This window comes from Phocoena sinus, chromosome 4 (genome assembly GCF_008692025.1).
Source record: "Phocoena sinus isolate mPhoSin1 chromosome 4, mPhoSin1.pri, whole genome shotgun sequence".
NCBI classification, from domain to species: Eukaryota; Metazoa; Chordata; class Mammalia; order Artiodactyla; family Phocoenidae; genus Phocoena; species Phocoena sinus.
Window position 1 is genome coordinate 36,842,896 of NC_045766.1, and position 24,590 is coordinate 36,867,485.

Here is a 24,590-nt window from a genome sequence, read left to right on the forward strand (position 1 = left end):
AAATCAAGTTCTTAGTTTCATGCTACAATTAAACATTTAATGTTACATTGTTGGGCCACACCCATTTGCTTTTTCCATATATAGAGAAGATTTCTATGATAGCTACCAATGCAGGTAAGAATTACATTTTAATCTCCAACTTTATGTAATGGAAGAAGGAACAGGTCTGTCAGAAAATCAGTACAGCCATTTTACTATTAAAACTTTTCTCTTTTTAATAATTTATTTAAATAAGATGTATGAAGCAGTTTAGAAAAACAAGATTTGTATTTTATTTCCTTGTAAAAATCTTTACACATGCAGACGAACCAGTGTTAAGAAAGTATTCACCATCATTTAAACAAATAACCACTTAAATAGAACAGTGTCTGCAATTTCATCTGTATAAAAATAAGATACATTTTTACAGAATTCACGCTCCAGTTCTTATAGCAATAAACAATACACAAGTATAATAATTACAATTGAACCTGACCATGGTTTTCAATTAGATACTGCTAGGGCATTTTATGTGCAAAAAAAAACCAAACAAAAAAGAAACATAGTTCTTTTCAAAAGAAAATGTCCTCAGTGTTTCTAGAGACCTAGAGAATTTTAAGAAATCAAATCCTAATCAGTTTGCTTTTAATTGTTTGTTTCAATTATGAGTCCATACATCACACTGTAGATAGCCAAAATCAAAAGTTGATGCAGGCTCAAAGGAAGAAATTCAGCGCCTGTGCCTGCCATGTCCTGAGCGACTGCCACCATGGTGCTTGCCTTTATGAGACCTCTCAAAGGAGCGAGATCTTTCACGCCTGTCCCTATGGTGTCCCCTTTCATGCCTGTGTTTCTTGACAGCGTCTGAGTGATCCCGAGACTTGCTCTGAGATCGAGAACGAGACTTTTTCCTTTTATGACCATGTCTATTTGAACTTTTTAAATCATCTCTGGTATGCTTGGCTTTAAGGTGAGGAGAACCATGATTATGATGTCTTCTTGGGCTTTCACTGTGACTGCGGGACCTGCTTCTTGATCTCGAGCTGTATGTTCCAGATCGACTCCGCCTATTATTGTAACTTAGATAATAGAAATTTGAGGTTTAGATTCAGTTTCTACTGGGAACAGATTAGTTTTGGTGGTGCTCATCATAGCAGGTTCAAAACAAAACTATCAAATGGTGTCAGTAACAGGCAAGACTGAAGACTTTTATTGTATTTCCCCACCCCTCACTACCTCTCCTCCAGCCTGTTCACATATTAGACAAATCTTGAACAAATTTACTGTATGTCTATATTCCAAGGAGGGGAGTAATTAATTTTTAGTGCCCTAGATAGCTATTTATTGAATTATCTCCCACACGCTCAAAAGAACCACTGAAGAGCCACAAGTAGCTAGCCATCTAATTATAAAGCTAATTAGTGAAGATTCTTTGGCTATGACTGTCCTGATTATTGGTTATTAATTATTAAGTGGTCAGCCAGGCCCTACACTTCAAAAAACGTGGACAAAAACAGAATAGAATGCCATACATACACCACCACCAAACAAAAAAGCCACATGCCTACAAACTCATTTCTCACAATTTACCTCATTATTAAGACTAAATCTAGCCTAACTTTGAGAACAGTCTACGTGCAATTTTTTAAAAAAAAGCCAGAACTTTTACTCCAAATAAGACTGCTTTCCCTAAGAGAGTGTTTACTTACTGTCTTCTTGGAGTGTGTGATCTAGAACGTGATCGTGTTCTTGACCTTGATCGACTTGCACTTCTGCTATTTCTACTTCTCTTGCTGTCTTTTCTTACACTTAAAAAAAAAAAACACACACACACAATATTTTAGTTGCATACTAAGTATGTTAGAAATTAAACACATAAAAAGATTCCTCAGGCCATTTTTCTAACTCAAGTACACTCACCCATTATAAGGGCTTTTGGAAGCCTGTTGTCTATCCTCAGGTTCTTTTTTGACTGTCTTCACATTAACGGAGATCGGCGACTTCTCTTCAGCTTTTACTTCTCTTGGTGATGCTGTTAAAAAAACATAATAAGGCATGTTAACTATTAGATTTTACAGAGGGCCAATTTTGTTTCTAAATGTGACTCCAAATACCATCCAAGTATCAGTCCTCAGTTGGCTGTCATGAGAGAAAACAGTAATAGCTTCTTAACATCTTTGTTTCTATGCAACTGTTAAGTGCTAAGGCTTTCTAATAACCATACATCTTCAGTACTCAAGTCATTTCAATCCTGAATTAATCTTACATGGTTTAGAGGCTGGAGAGAATCCACCAAGGGTTGAAAGGGCTGGAGTTCCATCGGGATTCAACCCCTTTGCTTTTAATTTGGCTTCTTGTAAGGCCACTTTTCTTTTCTCTACTTCTTTTTCCAGCAATTCATAGTTTGGCTGTTGAAGAAAGTGAAGTTAATATTTCTCTTTTACAGAAGTTTAGATTCTTAGCACTGACAAAATATTAACACAAACACTAGTAAACAGAATTACCTTTTTTCTGGTATAAAGCCTGAGCGTTTCTATGCAGATTTCCTGGATATCCTCTTCGGTAGTACCAAAAAGAAGAAACCAATGGGGACGAGTTGGCAATGGAATCTAAACCATAAAAATAGAATAGCTTACATGAAATTTTCACTGTTTTTATTAGGAGAACTGATACTTCTTGTGATTTACCCTACAGGACTATAGAACATATATATCAGGCTATATATATAACCTACCTGAAGAGCTCTAGCTGCAAGGTAGATGCAAGCACATGCTATAGTCTCTGGTTGAAATCGAACAAATACATTGGTTCGAAGACTGTCATTCATATAATTCCTGAAAAATATTTCAACCATAAGCTTTGTATGTAAATAAACCAGTTCTTCTGAAGCTTACATAAAATTGGAGACTCAATCTACTTTATTCTTTTTTCTTCTCATATTTTTATCTTCAATATTCTAGCATATAACAATTCTTAACTCAAAAATCAGTAAGAGATAAGAATTTAACACTAGAATCATTCTTCATGTCTCCTATATATATAAGCAAAGTCCTTTAAAATAATTCCTTATTATTCCAAATAGAACGTAAAGTTTTTTAAAAACATATTTCTATGAAAAGCAATGAAAGTCAGTTCTGACATGACCAGTTTCAGAAATAAACCACTCCAACAATACTTCAAGCCATTAATTACTGACCATCTCTCCTTTATCCACAATGAAAAGCAGTGTCAATCAAGTTCTTTCAAAAACTCAATACCGTGAGAGGGGTAAAAAAGGCATTTTCAGTAAGCACTCACCAAATTATATTAAGAAAGCTAAGTAAGCTACTTCAGAAAACCTGGGTTGGGAAGTGAAGAGCAAACACATACAACAGCCTTGTTTACATACCTTTTTGTGACTAAGTATAAATAAAAGCAGTAACTACTTCAGTTAACAAATTACTGGACTTTTATATTAGTGAACCCTCCCCACAAAATTCCTAAAGTATTGAAGAAATTTTACAAATAGTTCAAAAGGTTAACTAAAAGACTATTTCTTAAAATTCCTTACCCATGAAAACTTCTAAAAATCTGTTTTATAGAACATATATTAAAAAATGTCATGCATTTTATAAAAGTAATGAGACTTTTCTAGTATTACTAATATTTATTGAGCCCAAAAAGCATGGCAGTCATTAAGTCCAGAACATAAGAATTACATCACTTAAGTACTGCACATCATCAACAGTCTTAAGACAGTAGTTGTGGCTGAACCACGAACTCCTTGTTTTAACTTTAAGTCAGCACTGCAAATCACACAAAGTAAGTTCTAAAGTGCTATGTTAATACATCTCTTAAAAATGAAGTACTTCTTTCTTCTAATACTATTGCCTCCAATAGCCCAGCAGCTATGAATTCAAGTATGGTAATGGTGCCCACTTTAAGCTGCCGTCTCCTTTGGTAGAATTCATGCTATACATACCAAAAAAAAATAGAAATCTAGTCAAACTCCTAACAAAAATCATTTAATTCATAATGGCTGGACAACAAATCTATCAAAAATGAACTATTCATTTTGATAGTTACAGGTATACATTAAATACATAGGCATGTTGAAGAGTTACTTCTAGAAGCAAATATACAAATCCTTTTGACACCCCGACAGAACTAGAAGATGCTGCCAGATGGATATGGACCACTTCAGTGAATCTCGGATGAGAGCTTGCACTGGATTGGCTGGAGAGCAGGGCAGCCAATCAGGCCATCCTGAGGTCATGGGCTGAAGTGCAGAGGGCAGAGTTCTATGACTTACCATCATGGACTACCCTTTAATTAAAGAGTAGAAAAAAGAACAAAGTTAAATTGAGTTCTCCATTAAAAGTAATTAGTCAAGCCAAGAAAACAGGAAGCAGAAATAAGCATTATTTACCTTTTCATTAAAAAACAAAAAAACAAAAAGCACCAAAACAAACTCATCTCATTATTTTGGAAAGGGAAAATGAAACTTACTTTATTTCTGCTTCTGTTTTCCTGGCTAGGAAAGAAATGTAAAAAAGCAACTTACCAGGCAGTTTGAACCAGGGTTTGATTACGTTCACATTCTAAGACTTGTAAATACATAACAATGATCTGAAGGACAAGGGAAAAAAACTCAGTTTAGCATACTGGTGGTTCTTTCAGAGTACAGAGTTCAATGAACATAAGTAACTGAAAATGTTAGGTGCAAGTTTTAATTCTTCTATAAACTGTATAAATAATACAGACCAACTAAAATGTACCCGAGAGTCAATGTAGGTTATTATGCTACTAGAGTTCATACGGAGACGTAATGTTCCAAAATCGTGCAGGAAAAAAAATGGAAGTTAAATCAGTTAAGAAGAGTATCTAAGTTTCATGTGACAGGCACTGATTATTTAATTTCCCAAGGTACAAAAACCCTAGAAGGGCTTCCCTGGTGGCGCAGTGGTTGAGAGTCCGCCTGCCGATGCAGGGGACACGGGTTCATGCCCTGGTCCGGGAAGATCCCACATGCCGCGGAGCGGCTGGGCCCGTGAGGCATGGCCGCTGAGCCTGCGCTCCGCAACAGGAGAGGCCACAACATTGAGAAGCCCGTGTACCGTAAAAAAAAAAAAAAAAAAACACCTAGAGACTGCTATATTTTTAAAGTTACACAATGGGTATGATACATATTATGTATGTACAACTCAGAGTGGGTAAGTAATCAAACCCTAATATTTCTACAGTGAAGCTTATCACACTAAAGTGTGATAAATTAAAAAACTCATATAAATGAGTTTACCTCAGTTCTGATCTTTCTGGACCTGTATTATCACTCGCATTTTACAATTTTAGAGATGTGGAATCTGAGAAACATATCTGCCTAGGTCACACAGCTAATAGCAGAAACAAGTTTCTATGTGCAGATGGTCCTGCCCCCAAAGCACCTGTTCTCTTAACCATTGTGCTACAGCTTATGTTGAGCATATGGAAGCCAAGAGACACTGGAGAAACCCAAGAACATTCAATAATGCTAAAAGTGAGCAGCCACACTCAGCATTTCACCATGCAACAGGGTAGCATACTGTCAGATACTTCTGCAGATACACGTATTATCTGTTCCTTGGCTAATATCTAAAAATCTCCGTTTTCTAGGTATGGAAACTGGGTTACCTCAGAAGCAAAAAGAACAAAATAAAGAGTGAAGATTTGAACCCAAGTCTTTTCAACTCCCATTTTACTGATAAATATCAATATCCAAAAAGTTGCTTTTTACAACCAACTCTCAAATATAAATTCATGTAAAATAAAATTTTAAGAAAATCCCTAATACTTACGAATGTTATTTCTGTATTCTACAACTCACCTTATGGGGATGCTTGACATGAACACAAAATCCCAACTCCTTTAGCACCCTCCTCTCTGCCTTGATAACTTGATTTTTGGTGTTAATGTAGTTCTGATCAAGGATCAGGGGGCTTGGAGTCCTATAGTTTGTAAGAAATAAAATCAAAACTGTTTTGCACATCCAAAAAATTTTATTTGTGGCATCTCCATTTTCCCTTCCAACCAACTATTGGCAACAGAAACCAGCTTTTTAAACTCCTGCAAACAAGTTAAAAGCATTAATCTTGTGCTGTCCAAGTTATACTAATTAAATATATACTTTCTAGACTCAGTTCCTAGTTTACTAACAAAACCCTGCAATCAAAAAAATTCACTCTAATGCTCTTAGATACATCCTTGTTGATTTTTTTCATCCAGATATTTTAGGTATATATATTAGGTGATAGACAGCCTGATTTATTTCCACAAACCTCGTTAGTCTCCATAGACTCCAGGAACAAAACTAATGTGCTCTTGAAAATACGTATTATAAAGACCTCAGAAGATTATAGTGATTTTACTCATTTTATAAAATATCAACTCTTGGCTAGTTTAACGCCAAAATTAAAATTAGGGGATAAAACGGTGGGTAGCTAATTCAGATTCCCCTAAATGGGCAATTTGTTTAAATAAACTGATCTAAGAATCGCTGTTAAAGAAAATAATCTGGAAACTATAGATTCAGCTCAATTACCAAAGAAATATTTTAAAAATCAGATTTAAAATTCGAAGTCATCAATAAAACCAGGCCAAAATTTGGTCAGAGTTGTCATTATTAGGTACTAACTTTAGTATGCAATGGCAAAAGAGATGGGAAGACCAACCATAATGAAGAAACTAGAAGAGTACTCAAGGTCTCTGTGCCAGACTAAATTATGATAGCTTCAAAAGTTATGATGCAGAAGGCGATATATATCAGTGGTTCAATGCTTTGGGAAAAAAATGCTTTCAATTAAAACATCTTTAAGTCTTAAAATTGAAAACTAGTTTCTTAATGAGAAGTCAGTCAGGACTTAGACTTTCACTTTAAAGCCTATAAAATGTCCCAATGTCCTTCATTTGAGACATTCTTAGATCCAACCAACAACAAATACGTTTTTATTAAGACCCTGATAAGGTATGTATCTGGGTAGAACAATTAAATACTTTTCCCCATACTCAATTTATTTTCAGCCAAAAGATTCAAGAGTTTTTGCTCTGGACAGAACACAACATTTTAAAAAGACAGTCATTCTGAACATTGCCCCCACTTTATAACTCATTTTACCATGCACACCAAATCCAGAAAAATTTAAGCCCATGTTAGCCAAAAACCTAGATATCCATTTGAAGATCAGAAAACAATCTGAAATAAGCTACATTATCCTGTAGTGATATGCTACCAGAGTAAAAACAATCAGCTACCATATTTATTTTCCATTCTTTCTCCTATTTCAAATTATAAAACTGGAATGTTTAAACTATTTTAAATTATTCTATACTATACGATTTCTATCAAGTTGGATATAAGACAAAAGTTGGCAAAGCTGACAAGATGGAAAACAGCACGTTAACAACATTTAAAATGGCCTTCACTCAATTCAGTTCTTCTTACAGCTTTGAAAGGTGTGAGAAATGCGGCCACCAATTGGGGAGGGAGCTGATTTCTAACATAAAAACATAATAATGAACCCATTTTTATCAGGACAAATAGGCTACAAGTTCATTGTTCTTTGGAAAAAAATCAAATTTAACTCAAATGATAACAATTAATATATATATGAAAACATATTCCAAAGATCTTAAGGTTTATGATTTTTCAGATATTAAAACAGAAAATTTGGAAAAGAAAGTCAAATGGACTAGTTATCTGATGGCCCCTTCATCAGGCATTCATTAGGAGACAGAATACCTCTGGTGTTATGGTTGCGCATCACCTTAACCCTTAACGTACAACTCAAACAGTAAACTGCACCATTAGAATCCTTATAAAATTATTATAAAAGCAGTTTTGTCTCATTTTTTCCCACTTAGGTTGAACAAATTCATTATACCTCTTACTAAACTTGCTTTAAGAGTTGATTTCAAATTCTGTTAAAATTCATTTTCTTGCAATCAACCAACTAAACATTTGAATTATGGCTATTAGTCCCAAATCAGGTTTAATCATTAATTCTGCTTACGCGAATTACTTCCCATCCATTCTGCCACAATCTTTACTTTCCCATTTTTTTGTGTCAAAATCCCAACATTAAACCAATTAAGCAAACCAAACTACTATCTACTATAATTCCACTAAGTACGCAGCTTATTGCTTAGGCCTGCTACTGCCTGTAGTCTTCAAAGTTAACTTTGTAGGTGTATAATCTGATACCTTCTTTTCGTTCAGAACTGGATTTACCTCACAAATCAAAGGCTCGATGAATATATAATTTACACTACTTACAAAGACTATTTTGTATCAGAAGTAAAAAAATGTGTCCCCATATAACAGCAGTAAGAAAAGATTCAGACTGCCTAAACAAATGATTTCTTTAAAGTATCAACTAGTACCTTACGTGGTAATAAGTACATCAAATTGAATTAAGGCTTACTAGAATTTCTTCCTCCCCAATTAGGTAAACTTTCCTTTCCAATAAAAGTTTGAAGAGGTAACATTTTAAATCTTTTTAAAAGAAACCATCTGTTCAGAAAACAATTTTCATGATCAAAAAATACCCAAACCTAACTCTACCTACCCTCCTCTTTTAACTTGGTCAGATTTTTCAGATTAATTTATATAAAAAGAACAACTTTCAAATTTTAGTCTTAGTATGAAATTCTGAGTTCTGGTCATTTGACGTTTATTATCTGGTCTCTCAGAATAGCTATTTTTCCTTCAGCATGATCTTGAAATACAACCACCACAACAAATTTAGGAGCAGATCCAAACATGGTTTGTCTCACTCACGTGGTACAAAGGACCAAGAAAATGAAGAACAAGTTCTTTAAGAGACTGTACTTAAATGAGATCAGTTTACAAGAAGGCAGACTGCTACTCAACCTACAGAAATTTGTTAATTCCTACCTCAAAAGAACGTTCTTTCTTTGGCAGTGTTTAAACAAACAGTTTTCAAGCCACCAAAATAAAATGCAGAGGAAGACTGACTAAATGACAAGATCTCTTCCCTTCCAACTCTAATCTATGATCTATATGCATGTTGAAAATACCACACCATATTCACCAATGAGTGGGTTGCACCAGGCTTCGAATATTTGTCTTCTTTTAGAGAAGCCTTATATAGTATGAAGGTAGGTGCCTTAAAACTACATAAAACTCTTAATTTGCTGGGAGTATGCTACATCTCAAAAGCAAATTATAATCAGAAACTATTGAAACAAAAAAGCAATCTTACTTTTTAAAATTCAGCCATTTATTCCGAGCTTAAAAAACCAAACTACAAAAAACTGAAGAGAGGAAAAAAAAAAAATCCAGGATGGGGCTTGGGCATTAGTTCTTTCTAAAAGCTCCTCTGGTGATTCTAATATGTAGTCAGGACTTAAATCCAGTGACCTAAAGTCTACAAATACGATGCCTCTGTTTTTTTTTATTACCAAGGTCACACTTCAATTTAAAGCTATTCATAAACTAAATTAAAATAAATAGCACCAATAAGACAAACTGATACATACTCTACCTAACTAAAGTGTGATATTGATAGTACTTTCTAATAACATTAACCTATGCAAAAAATTACTAAACTATCGTTCTAATAACTTGGACAGCAAAGACAAACGCTTATAACAAGAAACAGGAGTTTTTCTAAATGGTTCACCAGTGGCCAACCTGTTAGTCCCCGATTCCAGTGACCTATTCTCAGAGCACTGGCTTCTCCTTGGGGATTTTCGATACTTCACTCACTGTTGCCATGACGACAGCTTCATCGCTATGTACCACTCCACATCACCCAGGCTTTGGTAAATGTAGCTGGTCGCTGTATAGTCGGTTGCAAGGGAAAAAAGAGTTGAAGTTAATAACATATACAAGCTACCTGTCTGAGTAAACTTGTAATATGCATAGAACACTTTTACATCCTGCCTTAAAAAAAAGACTTCCATGCAATTAACAACTCCTTTTAAATTTCATGCTATAATCAGACTTCTAAGATTGAGACACAATCAATTTCTCTGCGATAATGACCGAAAGAAAAGGGAAAAAAAAAAAAAACCACAGTTACATCAGACACGACAGTCAAATCAGGTGAGATGTTTTAAACTCCAAGGTTTTTATAGTTAAGAGGACCTACTCTGAAATCAAAGAAGACTACTCAAAGAAAAATTTCAAAGTAGATAATACTAAATGATAATAGTGAGCTCAATGGTCCAAAGAATACTAACAAAACTATTTCCTTTAAGCAAACACAGAATCCTTTGACGAAAGATACAAAACCTTTTTATTAGTGTCATTTTGTTTAAACACCCTGAAGAATCACCTAGATCTAAATATAAGTTTTAGCTCAGAACATGCTAAATACCAATTTGAAAACTTCCCAATTTTCAGAGATTCCTCACTAAGAAGCGAAAAGATATTTTAAAATGAAAACTAAAAAAAGTAGTCTATCCCTGGAAATGGTTACGGTTAATGAGAAAAGATGGCAGAATAAAGAATGCAGAAAACTGAAAAATGCTGTGAAAACTATCTGGGTAGCAATGTTTCAGATTTTAAGGTTACTACTGGCTTGTCTCTGAATAATTCCATTACTGCCAACTTACAGACTCAGCAAAAAGACCACTCACGTAAGATACTAATTGGGTACTAACCGGTTACCCAACCCCAAAACGACTTAAAATCCTTTTATAACTAACTTCCTTTCAAACTCAGTACAAGTTTATCTAACATCACAACAATTCCTTAAAAAGCAAACACAAGAACTAATGTACACCAAGTATATTCTTTTGTAGCACATACTAGAGATCGTCTATAGACAAAAGCACTGCAACTAAAACTTTTTGGTACTGCCTCGCACGAACACATAAAGTGTTAGCAGGTATCCACGACACCTAAAAGACAACACTATACTGGTCTCTATTTTCTTATAAGATCAGATAAATGGGCCTTATCTAAATGCAACCCACTCACTGAGACTGTCACCTGACCAAAACAAAATACCTGTTTAATCCCTTTGACTCCAAACTTTATCATCCTGCAGTCCTTTCAGATCCGGTATTATAGGATATATCGTAGTTCAATGTTGAGAAGTATTCTAACAAAAGCCAACCTCAATTGGTAAGGAATTAACTGGGACTTCCCATGGAAAAACAATCTACACAAAATTTTGCCACAGTATTAACTTGAACTGCAGTGTTTACACTTCCAGCCTTCAATCTTCCAGAGAAGGGAGGGGAAAAATAACTTACAGAACACACTCACACTTGAGTCAAATGTATTCCCTTTCTTGTTTAATCTTAAACCACAGGACTGGCTTCACAGCACTGTTAGGATTGTCCATAAACGCAACTGCCTCTACAAACTTTAGATAACTGGTTAATTGTGATTTTTCAAATTAAGTATCAGCGTGTTCCTATGTGACTTTTAACACCTAAATTAAAGTCAGTTTTCCCTTGCATCGGTTTTAACTTGAGAGGAAAGAATGTTTTGATCTGATGATTGGTGCACAGCACAGTTGTATCAAGAGATCTGTGTTCAATAATGCCAATCTTACCTTTTTCCTCTTAACTGGCGTAGATGGTGAAATACATTAATCACATCTCTTATTCTTCTAGGTGCTTCTTCGATTTTTGATGCAAGATTAATACATGCCATGGCAACAATCTGAAAGAACCACGATCCAATAAAAAGTTGTGAGATTATGGCACTACAGAGTACTGCTAGAAAAAAGTGCCCCTCTCAAGGTCTAAGGAACTTATCTTGTTGAAAAAACTTTAGGACACAGCTGAGAACTTTAAGACCTTTAGTGAAATGAAATCGCAGTTGACATTTCTAGGCCATAGGCTTACCAGCTATGATAGCGTAATGCTTTCTTTTTATTGCTTAATTCCCCTTAATTGTGAATCCAGAGCCAAGCTCAATCTCACAGGAATTTTGCATTTGGTTGAAAATTCTAATCCTTGATCACAGGGCACCTGGGCTCAGGATCCATCTTCTGGTTCTAAAACACTTTCCTCAAGTCCCTACTTCCCGGTGGGTGAGAGCTAGGTACAAAGGCCTGAAACTAACCACTCCCTTTCTGGAAAAACTGGCTGCTGACACCACCTCCGCCCTCCTTCCCATTTCCGGATGAAAAAAAATCCCCCTTCACCCGCCCCCGCTCTGCTTACCTCGAAACTGTGCTTGACGAAAGATTTGGAATAGAAAAAACGATGAAACAACACCTGCCCCGTTGCCATCGCCACCTGCAGACAAGAAAGAAGAACGGAAGCGCAGGGGTCAGGCGGGCCCGCACCAGGCGCCGCCGCCATTTTGTGCCGCCGCCGCTCGCTCCCCTCCCCCTCCCCCTCCCCGCCGCGAACAGCTCCAGTCCCCGTCTTCTCGTCGCCCAGCGCCCTCCCACTCTCGACACGCCCGTGCTCCGGCTGGGACCCGCGGTTAGAGAGCCCCAAGGGGACACCCCCAACCCGGCCGGGACCTGGCGGTACCGGGACGCAGCGGAGAAGGAGGCGCAGCAGGTCGGCCCGGGGCCGGAGCACTGACCTGCGGCAGCCGAAGGAGAATGCCGGCGGCCTGGATGAGCTCGCAGCCCAGAATGCGCAAGTCCGTCTCGCTGGGCAGGTCGAGCCCGTCCTGCATGGACGGGGTGGGCGAAAGCCGCTCCTCCGGAATCAGCGAGTGGTCGATGGTGAGCGAAACTTCCGAGTACAGGCGGTCGCCGATTAGGATCCCTCCCGTCGTGGTCGTCGTCGTGGTGGTCGTGCCGGAGCTGGAGCCGCCCGCGCTCGGGGCGGCCGACGATACGGCGGCGGCGGCAGCGGTCGCGGTGGGGTGAGGCCCGGACGCCATGGTCTCAGCGAGCTGCACGCACGCCCAACGCAGCCGGAACCCGGAGAGAGACTAACCAGCGTCCTCGGCGCGACGGATATTCCCGTGACCGCCGGGTTCTGGGCCGCTTCACGCAGCGTGCGCTTCCGCCCTGACGTCACCACGCCCCTCCGGCGTGCGCCAACTAGTCCCTTCAGGCCTCGACTCCACCCGCGGCGCCTCAATCCTGCGCTGGCCCGGGAGCGGCGGGACGCTCGGGTCCCCTGGGTTCTCTCTCCGCTGGGCTTCCAGAGTGGTCGAGGAGGTGATCTATTTCCTAAAACAATCCCAAGCCGCCTCGTTTGTAATATTTTAAACCACAAGTATAATAAGGGAGGCTAGCAAAATAGCTTTACAAGATACCTTATCCCCAAGTTCGAGTCTGCAAAATTTACTGTGACCCCTGCGCGTTGGCAGCTTGTCTAGAACGTGCGTCCCTGTGCTCCCGTCTCTCTTCCTCTCCTAACTTTTCGCATTTAGGTGGCGCAGTTTCGGCGAGCACAAAGGGTCGACCTTCGCCCACATTGGCGGGTGGAAGTGGCTACTCCGATGTCGTGTACGGACGAACTTGTAATTTAAAGTGACCCGCAAGGAATCTGGAGAAAGGTGCTTTACAGTATTTTTAGAAAACAGGATGTGAACTACTTCGGCTCAAAAAAAACACAAAAAACAAAAACCTCCCCGATGAGCGTGTGGTTCACAGGGGTTTCGAAGTAAGGCGAAGGCTTCGTATTGACTAGGAGGGCACCTGCTTTAGCAGCTTCGCTTGCGAAACTCAGGCCTGAGCCAGTGACAACGTCACAGCTTTCGCTAATCTGGAAAATCCCTAGTTTCCAAAAATAGTCTTACAGCGAGACTTTACAGAGGTAATTTGATTATGCCTGGGGTCTATGTATTCCTGCGTGGTTACTCCAATTAGGTAGTATGGGAGAAATAAAATCTCCATTGTATACATATTTTTCCCTCTGTGATATTAGCAGTTCTCCAAATTTCCTCAAAATTGAAATAAAAACAATGATACTGATCCAGACTACTAGAAGCTAGAGTGGGAGAAAAAGAAGTAGATCTTGATTTACTCCAGCCATTTTTTGTCCCTTGACTGAACTTCGGAGACGTCCAGGGATAAGAAGTCCCATTGCCTTTCTATTACATAGCTCAGTTTTAAGACTTAATTATAGAAAATTGAAGCCTGGATCTATAGAACAAAGGGAGCTTGAATACATTGAAATATTTGTCAGTGATGTCACTAAAGCAAAACATATTCAAGGGACTTCCCTGGTGGTCCACTGGTTAAGAATCTGCCTTCCAATGCAGGGGACGCGGGTGAGGAACTAAGATCCCACGTGCTGCAGGGCAACTAAGCGGTAACTACGGAGCCTGTGAGCCTTCACGCTCTGGAGCCTGTGCGCCACAGCTAGAGAGAAGCCTGCGCGCCACGACGAAAGATCCCGTGTGCCACAGCTAAGACCCGATGCAGCCAAAAAAAAAAAAAAAAAATTCAAAAACCTCATTTTTAAAAAAGCATTAAATCAACCGTACATCAGTTTTAATGAACTCTGGCTGCACATAAGGATCTTCAGAGGAGCTTTTATTTCTTTTTGGTCGAGCCACGGTGGCTTGTGGGATCTTAGTTCCCTGACCAGGGGTTGAACAGAGTCCTAACCACTGGACTGCCAGGGAATTCCCCAGAGGAGCTTTTCAAAACATACTGATGCCTGAGTCTTACTTGTAGGGGTTGATTTTATTGATTTGGGGTGGGCCCAGCCAGTGGTGGAATTTCACCCATCCTCCAGATATTGGAATGTTCAGCCAGGATTGAGAAACATTGCTCCAATAGAGATACCAGACCTCTCTGCATGTCATGTTCACCTTTCTGACTAGGCTGCTTCCAAGGAAACTTCCTTCTCCAGTATTCAGCAGGGATTTAAAATGCTTTAACAAACTTTGAAATCTTTAAAAATTGATGATATGCTATTTTCATGGTTCTGATCATCTAGTATGGTTGTGTAAGAGTATCAGTGAGTAAAGCTTCAATTATTTCAAAATAAAAAGGGGAAAAAAAACCCTAATTGGTGATATGCTTCATTGAAACATTGAGCTTCAGTGAAATCACCACCTATATTTGTAATGACTTAAGAGTAATATAATTTATTTTTAATTTCTTAATGGAACATTTTTCTAATATTTAGAGGGTCTCCCACCATGCCTCTCCAGTAGGCTGATTTGGTGATATCTTGATATATTTTATAATTATTTTTTAATCTCTAGGTCTATGATTAATCTAAAAAAGTTCACAAGCATAGGAGTGAGAAGTTCTGGGACAAAGAGGGGTTACTTGCTCTACTCCTGATATCTTTTCCCAGCGGACCTCCCTGTTCCCCACACCTCCTGTGTCTGGCAATCATTTCCAGGAGTGCAGAACCACCCAAACTATTCCACAGCTTTGTGCTCATTTCCCATTCCCTTCTGACTGTACCCCAAATTATATCCAATAGACACGACTATTTTCACTGTTCCTCCCTTCAGGCTCAACAATGGTGGTAGAGGAAGTGGGCCGATGTTTTAAATACTTAGCATTAACTCATTAAACTGTGATGTTGTTGATACTTATAATTTAAACTTTAAAAAAAAAGTTCATGACTAATCCAGAAGATGGAAAGTAATGGGTCTAGTGGCTCTGCTCCACAAGGCTGTCTAAGGCCCGGAGTTGAAAAAAACTTTTGACTATCCTTTAAAGAGTCAAATTCCAGAAAAATCATGGTTTGAAAAGGTTGTTACATTATTTCTGAGTTGTTTTGAAGAAAGTTGCTTTTCCATGTACCTACTTCCAAAACATCAACATTAAAATGTGGAAAGACTAAGACCTATTCAGAGTTATCAAGGATCCAGAATTGGGAGGGATAAAGCATATGTTTTAATTGCATAAAAGCTTTAGTAGCAATGAGTTCAGACAAGTGAGACTGTTCCATTAAGAAGGTAAATGAATATGAAATATATATATGTATAACTGAATCACTTTGCTGTACAGCAGAAATTAACACAACATTGTAAATCAACTACACTTCAATAAAATAAATTTTTTAAAAAGGAAGGTAAATGACTGAGTTGTCATTCGAAATAAAAATAGAATGGTAAGTCTATAATATATTTTGTATATTCTTTCTCAACAAACAGAGGTCCTAGTACTAGTATACCCTGAGTTCATCCATGTCTAAAAGGAAATCAACAATAATTAAAGTTGCATTCTTACTAACCAAGACCTGCAGGCTTCAGATGATGACTGAAGAGAAAAATGGAATTATCTGTGACCTGGGGGCTACTGAAGAATCATATTCCTGATACTTAAATCAGTTCTCATTCCATTAGTCTCTGCAGCCTCTCAGGGGAGCATGTTTTTCATTAATATTTAAATGTTCAGGTTCTTTAATCCTAAAATTACAATTGGCATAATTTCATTAATTTCTTCAGCAGTTGGTTAGACCAGCAGAATTTAATAACACAACAGTGTAATTTAGGCTAAGGACGAATGAAATGTAAGTCCCCCGCCTAGATGGAGGTACACTCTTTTTTTTTTTTTTTTTTTTTTTTTTTTGTGGTACGCAGGCCTCTCACTGTTGTGGCCTCTCCCGTTGTGGAGCACAGGCTCCGGACGCGCAGGCTCAGCGGCCATGGCTCACGGGCCCAGCCGCTCAGCGGCATGTGGGATCTTCCTGGACCGGGGCACGAACCCACGTCCCCTGCATCGGCAGGCAGACTCTCAACCACTGCGCCACCAGGGAAGCCCGAGGTACGCTCTTAATAAAGGGAATGGTACACACACAGACAAATGTCAGGGTGACTAGTAAGTGCAAAAAGCAGTCAGAGAAGGTGTAAGTCATTACGGTTAATGTCAACAGGGATCACTTAGAACCTTAAGAAGTTGCTCATCAAGTTTCTATTTATGGCAGAAATCAGAGACTATCTGACTTTACACATGACTTTATTCACGTAGTTACATGACTTTTTCATTTAGTCCTGTGGCAGTTATATGACAAGGCATTCTGGTCTGGTTTCCCTCATCATTAGAAATAGTCATTCTGGGGGATTCCCTGGTGGTCCAGTGGTTGGGACTGAACATGATTTATATGTAATTAACACTTAGGCATATACTGCTTGGTAAATCTCATAATAGCACTGGCCTGGGCATTCTGCTGCTGGCTCTGCAGAGAACCAGTTCTGACACTTAACCACAGTTTTCTCATTTCTTAAAGTGAGGGAGTCCAATTGGACCCCTTGCAGGTCTAAAATTCTTTGACTCTGGTCATCCAGACATCTTAAACCTCAGACTCATCTTTGGTTATTTCTTCTTTATTGTATTTTAGTCACTAAGTCCTGTTGTTCCTTCCTTCAAAGAAGGAAATTGTTCTTGAATCTGCCTGTTCTATTCTACTATATCTACTGTTATCTCATGCCTGGACCATCACAGTAGCTTTCTAAATGGTCTTGCCTACAGTCTCTCCCATCCCTCGTTCAACCTGGGACATCTCTAAATTGCTCTTGATATATCAGTTTACTTCTTCCACTTCCTCAAAAAAAAAAATGCTGAAGATAAAAGATAGAGATCAAACACCTTTCGGCAATTGAGGCTTTCCACAATCTTAACTTACCTTGTCACTCATTTCCATATCCCATTACCACCTGACCTTATTCCCCTCTATGTCTCAACTTGAACCAAGACCTAGCATTTATGACCTTTAGTATATATTTTGACACATGATTCCATACTATCATGCATTGTTGTTACTTGATTAGTTCATGAGTGAATTCATTGACTCCTTAAAAATAGGACCATTTTTGCATTTATTTGCATTCTCTACAGAACCTGATAGACACTGTGTATATGGTAGATACATAATCAGAACTTGTGGACTGAATTGCGTGTTTTTCTCTGAGGGCCTTCCATAGGCAACCTAGTCTTGCCTTCTCCTTTCCATCCAGAAGTCAGTTCCATCTTCAGGTGCCTGTCCTATCACCACAGCCCTGTCTCCCTAACGGAGAGCTACAGGTCCCAATTTATCCTGTTATTTTTGCAGCACTTTGTAGCAGATCAGCCATGTTTCCACTTCTGCTCTATTCTGTGCCCTCACAGTGGGCTACTTAAATAGCCCACAACCTCTGTTCTGTATAGGCCTGGACTGCAGAACAGAAGGCCTGTTGGAATTGCTATACCCAGAGTTGCAATGGGGGGACAGGAGCTCACAGAAACAATATAGTGAAGTCGTTCGGTGACTGAGTATGGACCAAAGCTCTGAGACAGTTTTTGGAGGTGTTTCCAGAAACTGGGCATGTGTGACCAAGAGTTAAGGCCAGTGCCAATTTGATAAACTGTACTGTAAAGCTAACAAAACCACAGGTTTGCTTTTGGAGCTAGATTAAAATTAGTATCTACTCTCATCTCTTTTATTCAAGCAAGGAAATTAAGGTCCAAAGATGAGGCTTCAAATAGCTACTCAGTAAATATCTGCTGATTGCAAATAATCCAGTCAAGCTGGTCCTTGGATGGATTTATTCTTTATAGTACTTCATGTCAAAAATTGGCCAACCAGTCTTAGTTTTAGTCAGCAGTTCAAGAGTAAGAAGAGCTTATTGGCATGACTTCCAAACAGACCACATCAAAGGAGTGTGACCCTGCCAACACCTGGGTTTTGGCCCATTGAAACTGATTTAGGGCTTCTAACTTGCAGAACTGTAAGATAATATAAATTTGTGTTGCTTTAAGCCACTAAATTTGTTGTAATTTTAAACAGCAGTTATAGAAAACCAGTGCAGTGAGAGTTGCCATTTCCTGATATTCTTTAAGAAGTGCTTCTCAAACTTTAAGATGTATACAAATTACCTGGGTGGAGACTGAGAGCCCCATTTCCAAAAAAACTCCCAAGTGATGCTGATACTGCTAGTCTAAGAGCTATACTGAGTGGCAAGGCTTTAAAGCACATTAGATGATTTTATCTCTTTTAATAATCTCAATATGGAGGAAGTGGAACCCAATGGCTGAAAGTATTGGAGGCTCTGTAGTTGACTTACTGGGGAAAAAAAATCCTGTCACTCAATAGCCATGCAAATATAGGCAAATTATTATTATTATTATTATTATTAATTAATTAATTTATTTTTTGGCTGCACTGGGTCTTCGTTGCTGCCTGTGGGCTTTCTCTAGTTGCAGAAAGCGGGGGCTACTCTTCATTGTGGTGCGTGGGCTCCTCATTGCGGTGGCTTATCTTGCTGTGGATCCGGGCTCTAGGCACACGGGCTTCAGTAGTTGTGGTGTGTGGGCTTCAGTAGTTGTGGCACACAGGCTCAGTAGTTGTGGCTTGCGGGCTCCAGAGCACAGGCTCAGTAGTTGTGGCGCACAGGCTTAGTTGCTCCGCGGCATGTGGAATCTTCCTGGACCAGGGCTCAAACCCATGTCCTCTGCATTGGCAGGTGGATTCTTAACCACTGCACCACCAGGAAGTCCCGTGAATTGTTTATTGTTAGATTCAACAGACATAAAGTTATCAAATTGCCAAAACAAGTTTTAGACTTACTCTCAATTTCTGTACTTATTGAGGACTGTAACAAACAGTTCAGAGTTTGGTGACAGTCCATGGGCCACTCTTTGAGTGATATTACTCTTTGAATTTTTTAATAATGAATATGTATTACTTGTATAATTGCAATTAATTGTTCTAAAAAAAATCCAGTTCAGTCTGATAATAATAGAAATAGGTATGAGGTATAGAAACAGTTCCAAGGATGGAGTAATTTTACAGACAAAGAAGGTGGCAAAAAGGAGGTGACATGTGATCTGGCTTTTGAAGGCTACACAGGTATTTGTCAGAAGGATAACTGTGGAAGAGCATTTTAGGCAGAGGAAAAACAGGGGCCAGGGCAGGGAGGTATGAGATTGCTGGGTGTGTTGAGAAATACAGTGGACACCTGTTGTTTCAGCCTGCCCAGCATTCAGTCTCCCTTCTTTCATTTTCCCTGGGGGACCCACAACTTCTCCGTTCTCACTGGAGGTGGCTGAGGTGGGGCTGACCCCTTCCCCACTTCCTCCCGGCGACTGGTTCAGGACAACAGCCAAGTCCAGGGCTTTGGCTGTACTCCTGGCCAGGGGAGGGGAGAGAGCTGCTTGTTGCTGCTGGGACTGCTGAAAGGAGGACATAAGCCTGGAGCTGCAGAAGAGAACCAGTTTGAGAATGAAGTCAGCAGAAAAAAAGAGCAGAGACCAGAGATGGAAACCCAACCCAAGACTCCATATGGGCCCCTCCCTGTAGTCATAGCCTATATGCTACCCCTGGGATTTTCAGTTATGTGAACAGATAACTTCCTTTTTATTCATTTCATCTTAAACCTACCTTAATTGAAAGAAGACTTACACAAGGAATATTCTGGTGTGTGAGAATACAGTGTGTGTGTACACCAGGGATTGATGAGTCTGCAGAGGTAGGCAGGGGCTGGAAGGTGAAGGACTCAGGAACAGGCCCTCATTTCTAGAGGCTCTCAGGACCTCTGGAGGGTGTAAAGCAGTGATTACCTCAAGAAAATCAAGAGCTATATTAATAAAATAAAAGAATAATACTAAGAACATTTACTTCCTCAAGCTTTTCTAGTAGTTTCTTTTTTTTTAACATCTTTATTGGAGTATAATTGCTTTACAATGGTGTGTTAGTTTCTGCTTTATAACAAAGTGAATCAGTTATACACATACATATGTTCCCATACCTCTTCCCTCTTGCGTCTCCCTCCCTCCCACCCTCCCTATCCCACCCCTCCAGGCAGTCACAAAGCACCGAGCTGATCTCCCTGTGCTATGCGGCTGCTTCCCACTAGCTATCTATTTTACGTTTGGTAGTGTATATATGTCCATGCCTCTCTCTCACTTTGTCACAGCTTACCCTTCCCCCTCCCCATATCCTCAAGTCCATTCTCTAGTAGGTCTGTGTCTTTATTCCTGTCTTACCCCTAGGTAGTAGTCTCATTTTTATTATTCTTTGCCTGTTTCCCTCTAACTGGGCCTAGGCAATTAGAAATAGAAAGGGCCAGCAAATCCCTAAAAGTGACATTTTTAAAATGATTCCATTTTCCTTTTAAGGATTGAGTTATAATTTTGAGCAGCGAAGTAGCTGACCTCATTTAGTAGTGTTTTCTGATTTCAATAAGTGTTTAACACAAGCGGTCTTTCACGGAAGAAACTTTTAGGAATAATAAGAATCAGCTTTTCTGAAGCTCTCTACACATTTAGTTTTCTCAGAGCGAACAGGAGGTAACTTCTGGGAATCTGAGGACCACATTAGCTATTTTGAACATTATGAAACAAAAATAAATAAGCCTCATTAAAAAATAATAAAATAAAAATACATGAGCCTCATATCAAGTTCCCTGCATACAGTTGTCACATTTCTTTAATTTAGAACAATTCCCTAGGGTTTTTGTCTTTTATGGTATTTTTCATGATTCCAGGTCAACTATTTTGCAGCATGTTCCTTAATTTGGAGTTGTCAGTGATTAGATTATGACTAGATTCAGGTTAAATATTTTCCCAGGAATACTCCATTGATGATGTTGAATCTTTCTCTAAGCTTCACAGCAAGGGGCACATGATGTCCAATTATTGTCCAATTTTTGGTTAATTTTGATTATTTGATTAAGGTGGTGTCAAGATTTATCCTCTGTAAAGGTACCTGTACACCTCTGTAATAAGTCATCTATGGAGTGATTCTTTGACAATAAATAGCATTCTTAATAACAGATCTTACATGTATTGTTTCAAACAATAAAAATGGCTCAACATCAAACTCTGTAGAGTTGGAATTATTTCAACAAACCTCTAGTGAGTACTCACTAAATTATGTTACGCTAAAGTGCTAAGACCAAAGGGAGAAAGCCTGACCAGCAAACAGAATTCAGGAGAGTGACAAACCCACATTAAATGTGAGGAAAGGGAAATCCAGAGAAACGAACGATTTTAGACGATTTTAGATTGAGTGGCAGGGTTAGGTTAGAACTCTGGTTTTTCTGATGCCTAATCCAGTGTTCTTTCCATGACAGCATCCAAAGGCTCTATGGTAACACTGTTTCTCCCTGGACCAGTGTAACATTGGTTGCTACAGTGAAAATAATTCATCTTACTATGTAACTAAAAGAACAAGCTTTCTCCAGGCCCACCACAAGATGCTTTAGAGGAACTGTTATTTGGATTGATTTAAATTATGTACACTGTGACATTAAACTCACTGGAGCCCTAGTCTAGTTTTGTCTCAGGGAAATGTTTCCTCATAGTGACAGTGACACATGCACACTACCGAACCAGATATTGCTCCTCTGCCACACCTTAAAACTACCACAGATTTCTCTATTCACAAATCACGAAACAATTCAGAGGTATCTAAATCCTACATCCTGAGAACAACTCAGAGCTGACATATAATTGCTTTAGAGTGTACAGTGTTTTCATACATATCACTGGAATCTCAAAAGCAATCCAGTTACTCCTTAAGGTGGGAAGCATGAATCAGTGGTAGATGTCTGCTGGGTTACTAACTGTTTTGCCTTTAGGTTTAAAGATATCTAGTGCGTACCTAATTTTCAGAATAGAAACATAACGGACAAAGTCTTACACATACGTTTAATCACTAGTGTATATTTATTCATTCACTCCCAGCAGGACTATCTCAGCTTCCAATTTAAAAAAGGATCTGGAGATGGGCTGTTTTAGGCATTGTTCATGTGATTCCTTCTAGGCTGCTTTGGATCTGTAGACCCGGAAATCCCAACCTGGTCTCTCCGTTCCCTGGGCCGAGGAAGTTCAGGGAGAAATAGGTAGCGGTGGGGAAGAGACAAGCTGGAAAAGCTCCACTGTCTCCCCTCAACAGTTTCAGGAACTGTTTTTAAAAGCGAAGACCAAGCATCACTTGCCCTTTGCTCGCCCTTCTCAATAATGAACCTCACAACATTCTGCCTGCTTTGCGGAAGTGAATTTAATTAGATAGTTATTACAGCATTTACAATTTTTTACGGAAGGACTCTGGTGGTAACTCCCTTCTCCAGCTGCTAAAGGGCCATCCCAGATCTACAGGCGGGTTTCCCGGAGGGCTCTACCGTGGGGGAAGTGAACGAAGGGGGTGGTCAGTTGGAAAGCCCTTCAACTAACTCGGCGTCAGCCTTGGGCCCACACCCCACGAGACAAGTGCTCGGACTGAAGATCCCACCCCCGCCCCGCCCCAGGCCCCGCTACCCCCGCAAAGTTTGACCGCACTTGGCCCGGGGACAATGAACACGTGCAAGACCTGGCTGGGCTGCCGTGGACTCCGGGGGCATAATGATTTCACAACGGTCATGAGGGAGAAGAGCGCCAACCCCATCATTTCTAGGAAGGCCTGAAGGGCGGCCGGGAAGAGACACTCACATGCCGGAAAACCTGCAGAACTACAGCCACGCCCCGCGCACGCGCGCCGCGCCCTGACCTCGCGTGGCCGCGGTCGTGCGGCTCCCTCCGCCAGCTGCCGGATCTAGCTCGCCTGCCTTCTACGTCCGTTCGCCTTCCGCCCCTGCGCAGTCGCGTCGTCGCCCGCCCTTCCCTTCGCCCCTCGCAGCCGCCGGCCTCTTTTGACGTCAGCGGCAGAATCCTGCCGCTTAGTTCTAATCTGATGCCGAGTGCTGGGCGGGGTGGGTGGGAAGGTCGCCTGCTCCTCCCCTGGCCTGAACCTCTCTTGGAAAGGAAACCTCTTTTGTAATTTCCTAAGACTTCGAATTAAAGCCTTTAAACTGTGCCCGTTTCCTAATAAGGGTGAACACGACCTCTCACCCTAGTTGATCTTCCAACCTGGGAGTTCTGTTAAAAGGGAACTGTAAAATGTGTTGTTATTTGGGTTTATTTGAAGGCTTTCGCTTGTCGTTTTTATGTGTGCCCTTAGGGTGTAAAGTGGAAGAGTGACATCCATAAAATGACGACTTTGTGTATGGAGGCTGGGATAAGCAGTACCTAGTCCGGCTTGATGAGATTAATGTGATTTTAAGTTAGTTTCCATTTGAATAATCCAGGGGTGGCATTTTGAAAAGATGGGTATAAAAAGCTGTTAAAGATCTTGAAACCGTGGTTAATCATTTTGTGAGCTACTTAAAGACAACGTGAAAAGGTATCAGAAATAAAATGAGAATTTAAATTTATAAGGGGCAAAGGTTTTGTCTACCTTTTACAGGCAATGAAATTGACCCAAAGATTTCTGTGATTTGCCTGAGAGGGCTGGAATTCAGGCCACTGCTTTCACCATGCCAGTACTCTGGCCAGCGTGACTAAGGCTGTCTTTAGAGCCCTCTGAGCTTGATCTTTTATTGCCTCTTTTCTTGTCTTCCTACCTCACTTGTCTTTTTCCACTTTCCATGATTTTTGTTTTCTTCCGGAGTTCTCTTTCTCCCCGCCCTCCCTTTGCTTTCTCTATTTCTTTAACTTCCTCTGTTTTTTTTGGGTTTTTTTTGTGATAGTTGAGCCAGCCTTTCCTTCCTCCTTTAAATGCCTCTCCCTTAAATGACCATAAAAGGAAACAGAAGAATTTTTAAAGTTTATTTTCTTGTTTTAAGGGTGTTTTGTTTGGGGGGGAGGATTAGTTAGATATATAGTATGTATATAGTTAGATATAAAATTTCCTCTTCTAAAAGCTGCCTCCTACTTCTTTCCATAGATGTTCAGTCAAAGTAGGAGTGTGTAAGAGAGAGAGTAGTGAAGGAAAGAAAA

At 39.7% G+C, this 24,590-nt stretch overlaps 1 protein-coding gene across 5 annotated transcripts; it reads right to left on the reverse strand.

Annotated features, from left to right (window-relative positions):
- Positions 1 to 248: 248 nt before the first annotated feature.
- CCNL1 (cyclin L1) lies at positions 249 to 13,880 on the reverse strand. 5 transcript variants are annotated; one of them, XR_004349646.1, is made up of 13 exons: positions 12,512 to 13,326; positions 12,139 to 12,213; positions 11,523 to 11,632; positions 9,647 to 9,794; positions 5,822 to 5,942; positions 4,523 to 4,587; positions 4,271 to 4,284; positions 2,714 to 2,813; positions 2,484 to 2,588; positions 2,246 to 2,387; positions 1,900 to 2,011; positions 1,689 to 1,787; positions 249 to 1,058 (listed from the first exon to the last, which is right to left on the reverse strand). XR_004349646.1 is itself a non-coding variant. In XM_032630112.1 (11 exons), the coding sequence occupies exons 1-11, from the start codon at positions 12,815 to 12,817 to the stop codon at positions 710 to 712; spliced, it is 1,584 nt and encodes a 527-aa protein (XP_032486003.1). In that variant the 5' UTR covers positions 12,818 to 13,829; the 3' UTR covers positions 249 to 709. The 5 variants fall into 5 exon arrangements, 1 of the variants encoding a protein (XP_032486003.1); XR_004349643.1 differs by lacking the exon at positions 9,647 to 9,794 and having other exon boundaries at positions 2,714 to 4,284; positions 12,512 to 13,880; XM_032630112.1 differs by lacking the exons at positions 4,271 to 4,284; positions 9,647 to 9,794 and having other exon boundaries at positions 12,512 to 13,829.
- Positions 13,881 to 24,590: the final 10,710 nt, after the last annotated feature.